Consider the following 18,056-nt stretch of genomic DNA (forward strand, 5'->3'; position numbering starts at 1 on the left):
AGGGAAGTGATTCTTCCCCTGTACTCAGTGCTGGTGAGGCCACACCTGGAGTACTGTGTCCAGTTCTGGGCCCCTCAGTTCAGGAAGGACATTGAGGTGCTGGAGCAGGTCCAGAGAACAACAAGGCTGGTGAAGGGACTTGAGCACAAGTCCTATGAGGAGAGAATGAGGGAGCTGGGGTTGTTTACCCTGGAGAAGAGGAGGCTCAGGGGAGACCTCATCACTCTCTACAACTCCCTGAAAGGAGGTCGTAGCCGGGTGGGGGTTGGTCTCTTCTCCCAGGCAACCAGCAGTAGGACAAGAGGGCACAATCTTAAGCTCTGCTGAGGGAAGTTTAGGTTGGATATTAGGAAGAACTCTTTTACAGAGAGAGTAATCAGGCATTGGAATGGGCTGCCCAGGGAAGTGGTGGATTCTCCATCCCTGGAGGTTTTTAAGATGAGACTGGATGTGGCACTTTGTGCCATGGTCTAGCAACCATGGCAGTGTTGGATCAAGGGTTGGACTTGATGGTCTCAGAGGTCTTTTCCAATCTGGTTGATTCTATGATTCTATGAAAATCTCACAATTTTCTGTTTTGTCAGTCATCTGAGGTTGTACATTTGAAGTTCTTGCTATAATTAGAAGACAGGTCAAAATAATCTATTATCTTTAAAGATTGCTTTCATTTCACCAGTATCTAATTATTGTTTTCTCTCATTTCTTGTGATGCTTTAAGTAAAAGTAAGTTTTGGTGCTTATCCTTTTTTAAGCACTTGCTTTTCTAGAAGATGTTTTGTCATTTGATATATCCCTCACATGACAGGAGGTGGTGATATTCTGGAAGCTCAAGCGATTTTGTGAAATATTTTCATGCAAAAGGCAAAAAAAGAAGCATTACTAATTCCCCTTATGTACTAGTTTAATTGGGTTTTATAAAATTAATATTTAATTTTCGTTGAGTACCAGACTCTTACTTTTTCATGTAAGTGTGAAGAAAACACAATTCAAACGGTGTAATTTTCTTTTGAAATTGATTTTGTATTTCTTGGAGCTTTCAAGTCCCATTATGACTTCTTGTCGACTCTAACTTTCCCGTTTTGGATGTTATGCTACTTTTTGTTTCCATCCAGATTTGCAGAGGGCTGGGAACATTCCTCCAAACCCATCTTTCTGTCCGTTGCTCTCCCCCGGCAATGGCAGTGGTGGTGTGCCGAGAAAAGGGGGGGCAGCATTTGCTGCGGGTGTGTCGGAAATAGCACAGCCGGGCCGGCCGAGCGTTGGTGGCACCGGGGACGGTTGTGGGGGTGTCAAGGGACACGAGTGGGCTTTCGAGCTGTGCTTTTGTAGCCGTCTCAGTGCAAATCACTCGAGGGGTCCTCGTTTTCCACTCATGAAGCGAAAAGAACTCTCCCGACGGGAGATCTCCTGCATCGTTCCATCCGTCTGCCGCACTGTGCGCTCGCACTGAGTGAAGAAGCGGCCGAGAGAGGGAAAGCGCCCGTTTGCCTCCGGGCTTTCTCCCTCAGAATTCTTCCACCGGAGTTAGAGCTGCCGGGGGACAGGCGGGGATCTCCCGTCCGCCGCCTTCTCTCCGCTTCTCCGGTCAGGAGAAGGATTTTCGCTCGCTAATGCCGACTCCGAGCATCTCCCCGGGAAGCCCCCGCGGCGAGCGCACGGCCAGGTGCTCCCGAACGCCGCGGGTTCGTCCACAGTCCCGACGGATCGCGGGGAGCGGGGGCGCCGCAGCGCCGGGTCGGGGCGGGGAGCGAAACAAAGTAGCTGCCGGGCGCGCTGCCCCGACGGGGCCGGCGCGGGCCGCCCGCAGCGGGCGGAGTGACGGGGCACCCGGCCCGATTCCTGAGCTCACACACACACACATGTACCGCACACACAGACAGCTGCGCCCCTGGGCGCTGGTGCTGTGCGGGCTGCTGTGTGCCAGTGCCGGTGCCGGGCCGTCGCTGCGGAGCTACCCGCACAGCGCGGTGCTGGACGGCGCGGGCGCCTACCGCCTCCACTGGGGCCGCCGCGGCAGCGCCCGCGCCTTCTGTCTGGAGGTGCGCACCCACGGCTACGTGGGCTTCGGGCTCTCGGCCAGCGGCAGCATGGCCTCAGCCGACATCGTGGTGGGGGGCGTGGAGAGGGGCCAGCCCTACCTGCAGGTAAGGCCCGGCTCCTTTATCTCGACCGCCGGCCCGGGACCAGCGCTGCTGGCACCCCGCTCCCACTCCGCTTGCCGGGTCCTCTTTGTTCGCCCACCTTCTCCCTCGCTGCTTCTCTCTCTGGATGCCCCTCTTTCCCTGCTCCTCTTTTATTTCTCAGCTTCCTCGCCCCGCATCTCCATACCTCTTTACTTCTTCCCTCAAGCTTTTTGGTCACCCCTATTGTTCGGCGTTCATTTCCCCCGGAGGAGATACTCCTTTTCGATCCCCTCCCTGCCAACCTTCCCTCTAAACTTCTACAATGTTTTTATTTAAAGGTGTCAGGTTTCTTTCCTTTTTATCCAGAAAATGCAACAACCCTTTTCTCCCTCCTTGGGCGCTCTCCCTGCCTGCCCGCTAAGCCTAGACCCGCAGAGGAGAGGGGAGGGATGGCAGTCTCTCCCAAGGAGGTGCACCACCTTTCCCCTCACCCTGCCGACAACTGACGGAGCTTGGCCGTCCTGATGCCGACTGAGCTTGATCTTTCTAATTCTATTGGCATGAGAGCACGATCCCACCAGCTTCCAAGCCTGATGACGTCCCCATCTGCTGGGGCAGAGCCGATGATGCTCCTTTCTGTGCTGTTCCTCCTCTACTCACCTGGAGGTGTTTTGACAAAGATATCTGAAGGAACTTGCAGAGTAACCACAGGGACTTCTGATACATGTCTTTGGTCTGGTAAAGCAACCTCAGAAGGGCCCAGCTGTATTGGCATAATTTGCTTGGTATGTTTCTGTAGTAGTCTAGATGTTGTCAGGGCTGCATTTGGAAACAGGAGTGTGAAACAGACGCTCTTCTGGTGCTTCCAATGAATCATCCCTTCCAAAAGGCACTGGTGGGTGGTGGGGTAGAAGCCATGAGAGAGGAAGGGACCCACACCTCTGGTCCCCTCTCATCAACCTGAGATACGGCCTGGAGGAGATGCCCTGGGGCCGGGGGAGCAGGGACAACTCGTCCCATAGGTCAGTGAAAGGGGAATCAGGCCTGGAACGACATCGTTGCCCCCTGTTGCTTAAATAAAAACTTTACAGGCAATTTAAGAGCAGAATTTTTAGAACTCAGTTGTTAGAGTATGGTCTAGAGGTTGTCTGGTTTTATTTCATTGTCAGAGTTTTTTGATCTTTGAAGCTGCTGCTTAAATTTTAGGAGCTTTTACTCTAAGATTATGGATTTTTATTAGCATTTTACCATAAGAAAGCTAAGTGCATAATATGCTTTCCCTACTATTTGTCAAGATTTTATAAAATCTATACTTTTCCAGAAAAAGGGAGCCTTTCTTTTTTTTTTTTCCCCTCTTAGTTTACTGTATGAAGTTTAGGCAAAATATTGTCTTCTCTAAGTTCAGATCAATGATTTTCAGAATGTTGTTTTCTCCATATTTCAAAATGAAGGTAATTTTTCTGAAAACCTGAGCCTAAATAAAACACTAATAGTAATAAAAATAAAACCTATTCTGCTCATTAAAGATTGAGCTCTTCGCTCACAGGATGTAAGGCTCTCTGGAGCCTTACACTTCAGAAGATACAACTATTAACAATTAAAAGAACCCCAAGCTTCTTGCTTGGTTAGTTCACAGATCCAGTTAGAGTAAAGCAAGCCTTTTAGAAAGGCATTCAAAACTAGAGTAGACATATCCAATGGTAGAGGATCCATCGCTTCACTTGTTAGTCTGTGTTGTTCCTGATTTCCAGTATTAGTTTGTCTGAGTTTAGGTTTCAGCTGTGTATCTTCTCTGCTATATTAAGAAATGTACTCCCCCTGCATCCCACCTCCATAAAGTTATTTATATGCTGCAATCAAGGCAATCAAGTCACTGCTCAATTTTCTTTTTTCATAAAATAAATAGATTGAGCTCTTTATCATCACAGGACATTTTCCCCAGCAATCAAAGCACTTCTGTGGCTCTTTCCAGTGCTCTTCACAGGTTTTTGTCATCCTTTAGGAGTGGCCCCATACAAATTCCATTCTTCCACAGATTTTATTCACTGACATTCCATGACAAATAGAAATGGACTGTAGTGCCTGCTGATACAGAACTACTGATATTTTTCCTGAAACACTAATTTAACACATAAACTGCTATGCTAAGTGCTATATTATTTTGTTGCACTTTTGAGATGCAACTCAAGTATTTCTTCTGTGAAATATTCCTGTTATGGTTGCTTGCAACATGAGGCCTTTTCCATCCCCATTCCTTCTTCAGTTCCGGTCAACACAGTTTCCTTTTAAAGTGGACTGAGGCTTTTTAAAAAGTTGCTCAGTTAAAATATTTCCATATATTTCCATACTTGCATCAACAAGGAAATGCCGGAAACAAAGACGGCCCCAAGGTGGCCCCCCAAATTTGTCCAAAGGCTTTTTCTGATCAGGCAGCAGGGATTACTATAAAACAAATAACTTGTTCTAGGATGCCATTTCAATAATATCTAATTCTTGCCTTTACTGGACACACAAATACAGTTGATATTTTAAAAATACATTCTGTGTTAATTGTATATCATCATAATTTACATTATTTACTACTGAAAAAGATTTTTTCATAGATAGCACCCTTGAAAGTATGTGGTTTTATGCCTAACTGCACTCCATGAAATATGTACGCCCTATAATGAATGAACTTACTTTTCTTTTTGGTTTTAGAAATATGTTTTTATTCCATGACCGTCAGTTGGAAAATGTGCATCGTGGTCTAAACTCTTAGAAGGGTCATTTTTTGGTTTCTTTGAAAGTTTTGAGATGCTTGTTAGTGGCCTGACATTCAGATGATGTTCTGAAACACCTTTATAGCCTTTCAAGTGGGCATTGAAATTGCTAGTCTCTTGGGTCAATTTTGCCTCTTTCTCCCCCTTAAATTCTCTCTCCTTCTTAAAAATAGAAAGTGTTCTCAGAGGTAAGAGTTCTCTTCTGGGAACAAACATGTAAATGTAGTTAGACTACAGCTGTCAGTAAGGGTAAAAGCAGATACTCCTTAGTCTGTGGAACATCCAGCTATTGAGGTAGAGGAAAACTTTCAGATAGTTTTCAGAGAAGAAAGAGAATGTTATTTTCTCTGGCATTTATTCATTGGCCTCATAGAGCAAGTAAATGCTATTCCCACCCTCAGCAGGCAGTGTTTGCCTTGAAAAAATGGGGTCCTGGATATCCAAGATTAGGTTTTACTTTCTCATTTTTCAGGTGTATCCTGAACTTGAATATAATGAGCTATTTGTTTTGATTTGCTTTTCTGTGTTTGAGCTGTATTTAATCTGAAAGTGTGCCTGACATAAGGAAAGGCTAAAATTATCTGGAAATCTGAGGTTTAGTTTTCTTCAATTATATCAAGATGAAAAGTGTTACAATGTCATAAGAGAAGAAGAACAAACCTTCATGGTGTACCAGAGTAGTTTTTTGAAAAGCGTTTGAATGATCAGAGAATTATACATTTACTTTAATAACATTTCAGAAGGTATTTGAAATGGGAAGCTAAGCATATTTTGGGAGGATTTAGAAGGCATAGCATGGATATATGCATGCATACATGCATAACTTTAGTGTATTGTCGCGAGAGACGCACCTCCACCAAGCAGAAGAAGAAAAAGAAGGAGATCAAATTATTCTCACACATTACTGAGAGCCCTGTGGTGCCAGATTGTGTGAGGTTTCGGTGAGCATGTTTCAGAACAAGATACCAATGGGGGTTGATATTGGAAAGCTGTCTTTGTCTGTATAGGAAGGAGGTGGACTTAGGAGAGTTCATACTTAACAAAATATTACCTTGAAATATTGCCACGGTCACTTGCATCATGTGTTACTCTTTGTACAAGTTACAAGTTCTTGGGGCAGCCTCAGCTTTTGCATCTAATTTTCTTTCATCTTTTTTTTTTTTTCTCTTTCTTTTTTCCCCCTTTCTTTTTTTTCCCTAATACATCTCTTTGTGCTTCTGAATTGACACAGCATGCATTTTCAGGCTAGACCCATGCTTTTTCCTTGGTCTCCACCCCTGTCTGGAATTGTGCATCCCCACCCACAGCACGTAGCTGCTGAGAGCCCCATTTTGGGGAGAGTAATCCTCCTTGATGAATGCCTATTTTGTGCAAGTTATACAAGAGGGTTGCATTGTTAGAATCTTCTGTTGAACTTGCACAAAAATAGTCCCTACTCAGGGTGAATAGGGACTGTGTGTCACTAAAAAGTACTTTATTATTCATTAGAGCCTTGCTTGTTAACTGTCACCCAAACTAAAGAATATCTGTTATCAAATGTATCCCATAGAGTTAGCTTAATTGCTCACAGGGAAGTACTTGGAAGAGATTTTGAAGGACAGAAAACAGTGAGCATTTTCAGTACTTAACGATATGCTGCTTTTAAGTGCACTCATGCCAACAGCAACAAAAGAAGTGTTTAGAAAACAACTTGAAAGGCACCAAGAGATGCAAAGCAAGTGCCACACTGACATATCTCAGTCGGTGTTTTGTTGGAGGTATTTCATGCCTTTGGGCACTGGGGCAAAATCTCCAGATGACTAATGTCTCCCTCTTGGCTTCAATGTGGGGCATAAAGAGACACTCCAGTGTACATCTCCTCTGGCTGGATGCTTTGTAGTTCCCTTTCAGAGGTACAATAGTTAGGACAAGGAAGAAACAGTTGGAGAACAAAAGATGGGAAGAATTCTGAAGCTGTTTGCAGGCTTTGGAGAGGACATTTTTGCAAGTATTTTTAATTTGTTTGTTTTTGGGGGGTTTTGGTGGGTTTGTTTGGTTGGTTTTGGTTTTGTTTAGTTTTGTTTTGTTTTGTTGGTTTTTTTTCTTTTATCATTTTTTTCCGTCTCTTTTGGATTTTGGAAACACCAAGAAAATGAAATCTTCCTATAGCTACCCAAAAATATGGAATTGTAGCCACCATGAGTGATGTAAAGGCTTAAAATAATGGAAGAATGATTTGATTCCCAATACAAACAAGGATCACAGAAGTAGGAGGGGGAAGAGGGGAGATTTTCTAAGGCACATACAGAAATTTTGGGAACAAGTATCACTAATAGTTGTGATTGAAAATCCCCTAAGTGTTTTTAATCTTCCTCATAATTGAAGTAATTGAAGTAATTAAAGTAATTAAACCAAGAAAACTTGTACTGGTTAAATGTGGCTCCTGTGTAAGGAATGTTGCTTGTGATAAAGTGCAGTTGTAAGATTGTATCTTGCAGTATCTCCTACTTACTGATTTTCCTTCCCTTAAAACACTTTGATATATGTTTTGTCTAGTCTATTTGTGTTAGGACAACCTTTAATCTAGTTTAGTATCTTCTGATATAACTGGAATATAAACTCTTAAACTAACATTTATTCTCCATGTAAAGACTAGGATAGGCCCTTGGGAGTCCACTGCAAAGTCAAATTACCCATGCCAGTGTGTGATGTTGTATTTCAACCTCTAACTGCTTGTGCTTCTTACACCTTTGTGTGGTAAGTTAGACAGGTCTCCACACTCCAGTGTTTTCATTTGTGTGCGGCATAAGTGATATTTTTTCATCTCTCAGGAATGTCACATAAACAAAAGGGTGTCACTGCCAGCTATAGGCTACTGGGAAGTCACCTTGGGTAGCATTTAACTAGATATAAGAAATACCCTGAAGTGTATTCAAGTGACACAGTTTGAAAGAGTAAAGACATATTTCTAAATAAATGATTGTGTTTAATGTGTAAAAAATACAAGCCCTCTTTTAATAAAGAAAATGTATGTACATACACAGGCATTTTCTGTTTCTGTAAATACTCAAGTGGAAAATATGTTGTTGTTGAGTATATCTGTATGTCTGCATTTGAAATACAGACACATCCACAATTATTTGTTAGAGGTAAAAATTTTCTGTCCCTATCAAAGTTAGTAGTGCACAGGAAGTAAACCACCCACATTTACTCTAGCGTATTTCATCCAGTTTAATTGGAATTGTACCACGAATTGTGCACAGCTTCTCAGAACTGCCTGCATGAGCAAGATCCAGGCTTCCTAGCAAGGACTGAATCACTTTTTGCTAATTTGAACTTACTTATCCCAGTTACTTTAGGAACATACTGCAACTGCTTGATTGCTGCTGCTCTACCTTTTCTATGGTTATTTTTTCATTTGTGTCCAATCCCAAGATCGGCTCAGTCAACTGGAATGCTCTCAAGGTGTTCTTGCACTAAGCAGTGATGCTTTCAAACTCCTGTGTTAGGTTTCTGCAGGTGGGCTCTGCTTTTCCCTAGCATAAGAGCATAGTAAGATCTTTGCCTGAAACTCAAGCTGAAATTCATTTGAGGTTGCAAAAAAGTTTGGTTTGCTCATTTGTAAACTTGTGTTCTGTTTGCTTCTTGCCAAATACGGTGTAAAAGCAGCTTCTTTTTGGTGGTAATATCTAGTGTGTACTGGAACCTTGAGCAGCAGGATTCCATTTAAATTGAATGCAACAATAAAAAAGAGAAATGTTAACCACAGTTATTTTTTTTGAAACCCAGAAAGGCATAGCTTGGTGTTTATTTCAAACAACTGTTTCATTAAGTTCTTTTCTGTACTGTAGTAAGATATCCACCCTATTTATACTAAGATCCTCTCCTGCACCAACTTTCATCTTTGTTCCAGCTTCATGATTCCTTTTGCCAAACTTGTCGTTGGTCCCGGTCATAGACATCGGTTTGGTAATTTGGGTTGGCTACAGAACATCAGTGGGGATGAGTTGCAACACAGCTTGTTTTTCTGTCATTTCCCATTCTTGGCTTGTCACTTTTTTAACTTCTTGGTGTTAAATTGCTGATGAAACAGCAGCAATCTTCCAGTTAGAGAAGGGCAGCATACATAAATTGGGGTGGCCGAGTTGCTCACAAGCCAAGCCCACAAGACAATTGCTGGATGGGGCCACAGTCTGAGAATTATTTTATGGTCCCTGAGGTTGAAAGGAGATATATGTAATTTAGTACAGGAAATGGATATTGTAAACAAAACAATCTTGTACATTGTAAAGATGTGGGGAGGTAGTCCCATAAACACCTGTTTCAGTCCGTGATGACAGCTGGTAGGGCTTTTGGGGTCAGCCTTCCCTCTGCAGCTGTGCTTGCATTCTTGAAGGAGGAACCAACTTCTTTTCACATCCTTAAGAAATTACTCTCCCTAACTGTTTGTGAAGCAGAATCGGAAACCATATATATCACAAAACATTTTTTTTTAGGAATGAGAGAGGCTAATGGGATTTGAAAAACATATAACATGATCGGCCTCACATCTGGAAAGGAACATAAAATAACTTATACTGTCAGGAAGATTTTTCATTTTCCATATGTTTTTTCAACTCCCAGGTTCTATGAGGAAGGAGATACTTAATTATGTGATGGATTGCACAACTTAGTCCAGAGTTTAATATGGTATTTTATGCAATATTATTAAAGGGAGTACAAAAACTTTAAATGTTTCATGTGTAAACAATTTACATAAGAATATTCTGAAATAAACATCCTTGTTATCATGTAGTATGACCAATAACACTTTTGAAACTTAGTTTTAAACACTCTTTAAATAATCAAAGATATTCATACTAGAACAGTATAGTTGCTTCACCCTTTTCTTTCTGTAATTCTTATACTTTTGTAAAGGTGATTTGTAATTTGAAAACTTTATCTTCATTAAACATATGATATATGCTTTTTAGTGTGTATAAGAAACTCACACATGTGAGTGTTTCAAAAATTCAGTTTTAAGGAATTGACAATTAGTGTAGATTTCTGCTGGGACTCCATGAAATTCGGGGAGACTTGTATCAGTGTAATCTATCCTACAAAAGACACAGGTTTTCCAGCTAACTGTATAGGGTAGCAAAACCAGATCTGTGTAAAAAAAGTCACCATTTTAGAGCCTTTTCCTACTTGGTAGGAAGAATAAACGGTTCCAATATGAAGCATGTTTCAGACCACTTGTGACAGATATCAAATCACTGTAACGCTGTTGATGAAAACGTCACACTCCTTTCTCTAAGAATTAAATAAGTGAAACCTATGAATTTAAATGACTTCCGTGTCTGGACCTGAGAGGGTTTCAAACCATACTTAGATATCCTCAGTTCAGCTGAAACACAGATACCCAACTTACCCTCTCTGGCCTTTTGTGAATCCATTCTCTATACTGTCGCTTTTCAAAGGCATTCAGAAGTACCCAGCTTTCTCTTTTGACAAGACACAAGGACTTAAATGGAGTATAGGAAGTCCAAATATGGTGATTTTGATTGCATTTGCAGCATAGGAGCAGGACTTTAATTTATTTTTATTTTTCTACTCTGAAAGGAAGCATAAGATACGTGTGAAGATACAGACATATATCTACGTAGGTATATCTACAACTAACATTTTCTCACTTTTCCAAGTTGTGACTGAAAAAGATGTGGCATCATATCTTTTCAGTGTGTCTTCATTTTTGAAAACCTCCTTTTGTTCATTATGTTTTGTATATAAACACAAATCTTAAAGGCTTTTAAGCTGTGATGAGTAAATTCAGCAAAATCTGCACAGTTTGACTTAAAATCTCTGCGAACAGAAAGAGATACGTATAGTTCCTGGGCAATATGGCATTATTTTGTTTTAAAACTGGTAAACAAACAATTTTTACGTGAGATGTTGAGCAATCAAAGTCTGAGTTGTTTAGATTTTTTTTGGTTACATCATTTGGTTTTATTTTTGTGATGAACAGCTGGATAATTTTCAACAAAGGAAGTAAAAATAGTAATAGGAGCAGTTCACTTACTCCTAAATAGGTCTTGGCAAGAGTACTTGCAGTTGATTCCTCTTCGATGTTTCTACTACACACAGTGGAATTGTAAGAACTGGGGAAAAAACACTGTCTTCCTAGGCACTATATAAATTTGCTTCCCAGGTATTCTCAGCACTTTGATATTCAAGACGTGTTTGAACATAGCGTGTATCAGGCAGAGAAAGTAAGTAGAGACAAGGAATTAATTCTTTCACAGAAATTTTCACATGAGAAAGATTATTGTTAGTTTGTCAGATTAGCATCTAGCCACAGAATAATTTCAGGTGTGCCACTGAAATCAGTGAGGTGCTGTTCATTGTGGACAGCAGGGGTGGGCAGTGAGCACCCGGGCAGGCAGAAATGTGAGTGCCCAACACAGCTCTTGTCCCATGGGGAGGATCCTGGTCCTCTCCTGTGGCCTGGGCTTTGGGACCACCTTCCCCAAAGCATTCGCCAGCAGCCACAAAATGAGTCCCTCGTGGTGAGCCAGAGATGTGACCTGGTTTTCACTGTCATGCAGGTAAGTGAAATAATTACAGTGACAGTCACATTATCAAGGCACATCTCAGCTGTGTCTTCTAGACTTGTGAAGAAATGGTGAAGTTCACCAACAAAATATTTGAGTGTGAACACCTAGCTTTGCTTCACATTTCTCAGCTTTCCTTCTCACAGGGTTCAGGCAAAGACTTTGAATTTGTTCACATGAGGAAAAGTTGTTCTTGAATTTGTATTCCTCAATATTTCAATGTGTGGGTGCTCTTTCTGAGTGCCTTCCTCCAATTTAAGGTAACATTTCAGCAAAGATATCACACTTCAATAAAAGCTGATGTTCACAAGGTTACATTTTTCGTCCAGACAAGCCCTCACTATTTTCAAGCAGAAGCAGAGATTCCACGGAGGAGTGTTTTCAGAGCAGGAATGATATTGTGTACAGACATGCACTACCTCTTTCCAAGTTCTGATGCAGGGCTAAAGTGGAGTGTTTTGATCCCATTAATTACCCATCTTCAAAGAACCATCCCAGAACAAGTCTATTATTTCCATCTGGAAAAGCACAAATCCAAAATTATTTCTCTAAATAAACATTGGTTCCCTTTCTTTCAGGTCCCAGGTCCTTCTTTTGCTCTTTTTGGTGATTATTTTTTCCATGTGTCTATTCTTTGACATATGTACTCATTAATTTGTATTTGTAAGAAGTGTTGATAGGAAAAGAAGGACTCTGTGGTCTCTTGCACACACACAGGTTTCTAGGGTGGGGTTAAGTTTAAGATTACAGCTCCTAAATGATCCCTTAGTGAATTAATAAGGGTTCAGTTGTTGCTTATTAGTATCAAAATGCTTGGACATAACATTTTGTAATTTTTCATCTTTGTTATCTCAACTTAAACAGAAAGAGAAAGATAGAAATCTCTCCAAAAGTGAACAGAGGTCCAAACAGCTACAAAAGTAAATGCCTGCCAGAATCACCAGTGCTGCATTATTTTGCAAGGGACACCACACAATTAATGGTGTCTGCCTGTTTGGTGTGAGAAATACATTGATTAGTTAGAAGCCCCCTTCCCTACCCCAACTCAGGCAGAGAAACAGCCTAAAACTCAAAGGAGGACAACCAGAGAAGGTGTGTCTGAGGCAGTGGCCAGTCCTTTTCAGGTGGCTGGTGTAGGAGGAGAGGGAAGGCTGGGTCCCAGCTGCGCTGGGCTGCAGGAATTTGGGGTGAGGAGGTTAATGACCTGACATTGCTGCCCTGCTACTCCATTGTACCAGGCCTTTGCTGAACCCTTGAAGGAGAGCATCTTTCTTATAAACAGTTCCCTAGCCTCTTCCAAAACCTCAGTCTAATCCCAGCCCATCAGCTTTTGAATGAACTGAGCACTTTCTGTCCTAGTTAAGCCATAGGGTTTCTAGTTCCAGTCAATGTTCATTGAAAGTTTGTTTTTATGGGGAAATGAAAAACATAGGAAACGTTGTGAAAGGAGGGAATGACTATTGTTGTTACAAATATTAAGTGAAATTAGTTATCTCTGTAATTTCTTCTGAAGTTCATGGCATCCCAGTTATGATAAATAAGGTTTCTTGGTTGTTGGGTACAACCTTTATTTCTGTAGTTATGTCAGACAACCTGTTGCTAAAGTTACTCAAGATGTCCTTTAAGCTGCTTATCGAGGAGACTTTCTTGGAGATTTTGTATGAAAAAATAGTTCAGTGCCACCTCACATTTATCATTTGCTTCAAAACTGATACTTCAGAACTTTACATGTTTCAAGGGGCTTCAGTATTAGACATTGAGTTTCATTTTTAATATTAAATTTTAATAATAATGGGTCACCTTCTCTTTAAAACAGGATTATTTTACAGATGAAAACAGAGTACTAAAAAAGGACCCTCAACAGGATTACCATCTGGAATATGCCATGGAAAACAGTACACATACAATATTGGCTTTTAGCAGAGATCTGCACACTTGTGACACAAACGACAAGAGCATAACGGTAAGAGACTCTGACTATATGTAGACAGATGAAGTAATTTATACAGGTTAATTGTATATGTAGTTATTAAACTGGTTATTAAAATCTCTTTTTAGTAAAAAGACAGAATTAGAGAAATTCACTTTCCAAAATATCTGTTTGCTCAACTTAAATTAACCAAGCAAAATTCTTGTGCTAGTTTTATTAAGCTGTTATATTTTCATTTCTGCTTTCTTTGTCCTTTGTTCTTTAATACATTATGTTCTTTAATTTCTAACAAGAGTACAGAGGATTGAAACAGGTATCTCTGGGCCATCAAGTCCCAGATGCCACAGTTCCAATCTTTCAAGATGCCAAATTAAGAAACAGTTTTTAGATATTACACTAACTTGTAATTGATCTTAGAAACAGATTTTTAAAAAGTTTGGAGCAGACATATTTAAAGCATCTATTTATTTCTTTATTCAAAATTAAGAAGTTAAAGAATTTTATGGTAAAAATTTCCACGGTAAAATATTTTCCACGTTAAATTCTTGTGTTGCCCTAGGGACTGCTGTGCCATTTCCTAAGTGTAATTTTAAATTACATTAAATTGATGACTTCTGTATTGGAAATGACAGATAAGTTAGACAAATTTGCAAGGCATTCTATGCTTTGGCTTGTTTAGTACTTATTTTGGAAGCTGTAGGGTAAGAGTAAAACAGTATTTGCTTTATCTATGTTTTCATAACATATGCAATAATAGCAACATGAGAGGCTGAAAGATGCAGGAAGCAAAGGAAGCAAACCACAGCTGTATAAACCACCAGTTTTCCAGGCAGTCAATGGATCTCTGTTTTTCACACCTGCTCCAAATTCTGAGCATAATTTAACATTCTGGGACACTTCAGGATTTATTAGAGCACTTTGACTCAAGGGTGATTATTGCAACCTGAGAATAGTTTGCAGAGAACTGATCTGTGCAGTGACTAGAATGATTTTTAAGATGTAAATCTGTCCTGTAATTGAATGTCTATCTTCCCTAGTATGTAAAGACAGCATTTCACTGAAGGTATTCACATCTTCACAGATCTGAACCTGGAAAAAATTTGGCAGGGAATCTCATTGCTGGCCAAATAAGTAATATCTCTAGAAAAATATTTGTCATGCATTTAGTTGGATACCTCTGTATGAATCTGTCCTGCCATTTGCAGATAGGATTTCAACTCCCAACATTAGGGAAAGAATTTCTCAGAGAAAGATTTAACTTCTGTGTATCTCCAGTGAACCCTATACATTATTAATTTTAAAGGCAAAATTGCATAAGTAGATGACTGCTCCTCTGGTATACATTGTCATTGTTCAAATACAGCTACATCTATGTCATACAATTGTAGGAACTATGTGAACTATGTAAGGAAGATGTTGCTTCTATTCCTTATGGGCTTTTTGTTTGGTTTTGTTTTGGTTTTTTCAGGAGAGCACAGTGCGGGTAATCTGGGCCTACCACCACAAAGACATGGGAGAAGCGGGTCAAAATTACCATGGATCTAATCGTGGCACAAAGAGTCTACGTTTGCTAAATCCTGAGAAAGAAGTCTTATCTGCCTCTCTGCCATACTTTGACTTGACAAACAAAGACGTAAGTTACTCCATGTTTTGAGTTTATGTGGAGATGGGAATAAAGTGGTAGCCAAAGCTTTGGGCTTACACAACAGGTAGTGTGACTTCTATATATAGATTAAATATAAGGAAGGAATTCTCCACTATGAGGTTGATGTAACAGGTTGCTCAGAGAAGCTGTGCATGTCTCATCCCTGCAAGTGTTCAAAGTCAGGCTGGATGGGACTTTGAGCAGCCTGGTTTAGTGGAAGGTGTCCCTGCCATTGGTGAGGGGATTGACATAGGGTGGGATAGATGTTCTTTAAGGTCCCTTCCAAGCCAGACCATTCTGTGATTCTATGATAATATTGTGTTCTTGCCCTTTTTATTAAGACAGGTGCCTGTACCAGACAAGGATACAACATATTGGTGCCAAATGTTTAAGATTCCCATACAACATGAAAAGCATCACGTGACAAAGGTGAGTGATTCAGACTGACCAACTTTAGAGGAACTCAGATGATAATTACACTTCAATTCTTGCACTTGGAAATTTTTTTACTGCTTACTGGAGGGAAAAATAAGACCTCTTCTCTGTCTTCCCAAACGTGGGTCAAGCGTATGTGTATGTATGCCCAGGACTCAATTCAGGTGTGCCCCGACAACTGCATGCGCAAGGACGGAGCCCCTTTCTTTCTGTTCTTTTCTCTTCTCCTTTGTCCTCTCTCCTTTAAGAAAATGAGGTTGAAAATTATTTCTGTCTGTAAAGATTTCCGGGAAAGACTAAGTAAAAAACCATGTTACATTAGGTTTCTACTTTTATATAGGAATTTAATGAATTGCTTTTAACAGATAGTAATTTTAGATTAAAAAATAATTAAATGGTGATGTTTGCTCAAATAAAGGGCCAGTTTCTTGTTTGATTCCAGTCACCTCTTTTACGATGGCCATTGTGGAGTTATGCCACATTATGTCACATAGGCAAAGACACCGTTATCTCCAGCCTTGTAAAAGCCAAATATTATGAAAAAAAGAGGTGATGTTGTAGTTTATTTAAAAATTAGTGAAAATGTGTGTGTAAACATTCACACAAGACTCAGAAGAATCCTAGGTGATTTTAAAACCCGCATGCATAAACATGTTTTCATATAACACATTTTCTAACTTTTCTTTCAGTTTGAAAATGAAAGCTTAGGAGTGCTGAGCAAAAGATAGTGCTCACAATTCTTCCCAAGTAATGTACTGAAGACCTCACGAAAGAACAACTTCTTATTGTTCTAAAAGTCATAAGATAGTACAGTGATGTAGTTCTGGCCCTCAGTTTTATGTTCTTTAAACTCTTAAATGCTTTAAGTATACAATTCTATTCCATTTTTTTATTATTGTCAGTCATATTTTTCCAGTGCTGTCAGTAAGACTGAAACTTTAAATTAACTCAGACAACATATGATCCCCAGTGTAAGTCTGATAAATACCTATAATGATTCTGAAATTTTGGGGGTTTCTGCGCTTATCAGAATGAACAGTTGCAAGGCCCAAATTTCTGCTTTCAGGCACTTGATCTTTAATCACATTTGAAATTTATGACAGCTACTTTCACAGATCTTTATGAAAAGCAGACTTTGCTTGTATTATGGTGTATATGTCAAGATTCCTAGTTTTCTGCTTTCAAGTGAGAGTTTTAAATGGTAGGATTAGAATTCAAGCTTTCCATGTTAAATTTGGTGGAAGTTGTAGATACACGTTCTGCTAAAAGGTTCTCTGGAATATATTTTCTAAATGTTTTGCCTGACTGCACATACAGTTGCTCAGTTTTTAAAAAATTGTGATTGGTTGAAGCTAAAACAAGATTTTAGCTCAGAAATACATTGACTAATTTTTCAGAATAGTTTTATATTTTTTTTATTTTTAAAATGTATAAAGAATATTAAAATTTTAGAGATAGTATTTTCAGAAATGCATTTTCTTAAAATAAAATTGAAAATTAGAGTATAATCCTCAGTGATTTTCCATCTTCAAAAAACAAGAAAATTTCATGTTAATGCTTAAAAAATATTTAGAGAGAGAAAAACTAATACAGAAAGAGAGTAGAACTATGTAGGAACACTCCCCTAACCTTTCTTTTCAGGGACACAACTTATATTTTCATATAGTGACTTTTTTTAGATGACACATAGAGGGTTACTGTGGAATTGTATCTATGTTCTCTCGCAAACTGATTAAACATTTCCTAAAGCCTACACAAAGGATGGGGCTTATGGCTACTCAGGAAGACATTAGCTATGCAAACAAAGATTGAATTTCACAAAGGGGAGGACAGATGAACTATTTGGCTTGATCAAACTGTCTGTGTTAGTTAAATACTTTTGTAGATGTTGATTCTGGATTCATTCTGTAACAGAGTTTTCACACAAATCTACACATCTCATTTTTACAGACAGAAAAAAAAAGGTTTCAAAATGGTACAAATTTGTCCCTGGTATGATTTATTCTACTTCAGTAGTGTACATGTGAACTGACTTTTGCCATTTCTGTCCTCTTGTATGATTTTGTGGAGCACTGAAGTGCACAGCTCAGTGCTTGCTGGACAACCTGTGCCACCAAAAATGTGTGCTTAGCTGTGCTGATATGTAAATCTGCTGATAATCTGGAGTCTCAAGTGGGTGCAACAGCCACAATAGGAATTTTTTTTTTCATATGTTCAGCTCTTCTCTGTCATTCTTTCCTTCTTGAAAATTACTCTGAGCATTTTATAGTAAAGTGTTTTTTTTTTAAAAAATCAGTTTCATCAGGAAAGCATGATGTTTTAATGAAGGAAACTGAAAAAAATCAGACCTGTTATTAAAGGTAGAGGACAAGACTTTTAATCGTTTCTGGTTAACAAATGCCAGGTTCTGAATTCAGATTCTGAATGTAAAAGGATTATTTAATTTCTATTGACGGCATTGTTTTTAAAAAGAGTGACTATATGCTCTTAGCCAGAATATATTTAAGGTATTTACAAATATATTTCGTAGATACAATCTGATGGTGCAACAGATGGGTGACATAACACTAGGACTTAGGCTTCATCTACTCT

At 39.6% G+C, this 18,056-nt stretch overlaps 1 protein-coding gene across 1 annotated transcript in view; it reads left to right on the plus strand.

The window, feature by feature from the left end:
* The first annotated feature begins 1,610 nt into the window (after positions 1-1,610).
* MOXD1 (monooxygenase DBH like 1) overlaps positions 1,611-18,056 on the plus strand; it is a 50,470-nt gene continuing 34,024 nt past the window's right edge. Inside the window, exons 1-4 of the mRNA XM_029962735.1 lie at positions 1,611-2,144; positions 13,271-13,417; positions 14,853-15,017; positions 15,375-15,458. Of these exons, the coding sequence (XP_029818595.1) occupies positions 1,611-2,144; positions 13,271-13,417; positions 14,853-15,017; positions 15,375-15,458 (930 nt within the window). The remainder of the gene's footprint in view (positions 2,145-13,270; positions 13,418-14,852; positions 15,018-15,374; positions 15,459-18,056) is intronic.

Source organism: Manacus vitellinus, unplaced genomic scaffold (genome assembly GCF_001715985.3).
Source record: "Manacus vitellinus isolate BGI_N305 unplaced genomic scaffold, ASM171598v3 scaffold_4_pilon, whole genome shotgun sequence".
Classification (NCBI taxonomy): Eukaryota; Metazoa; Chordata; class Aves; order Passeriformes; family Pipridae; genus Manacus; species Manacus vitellinus.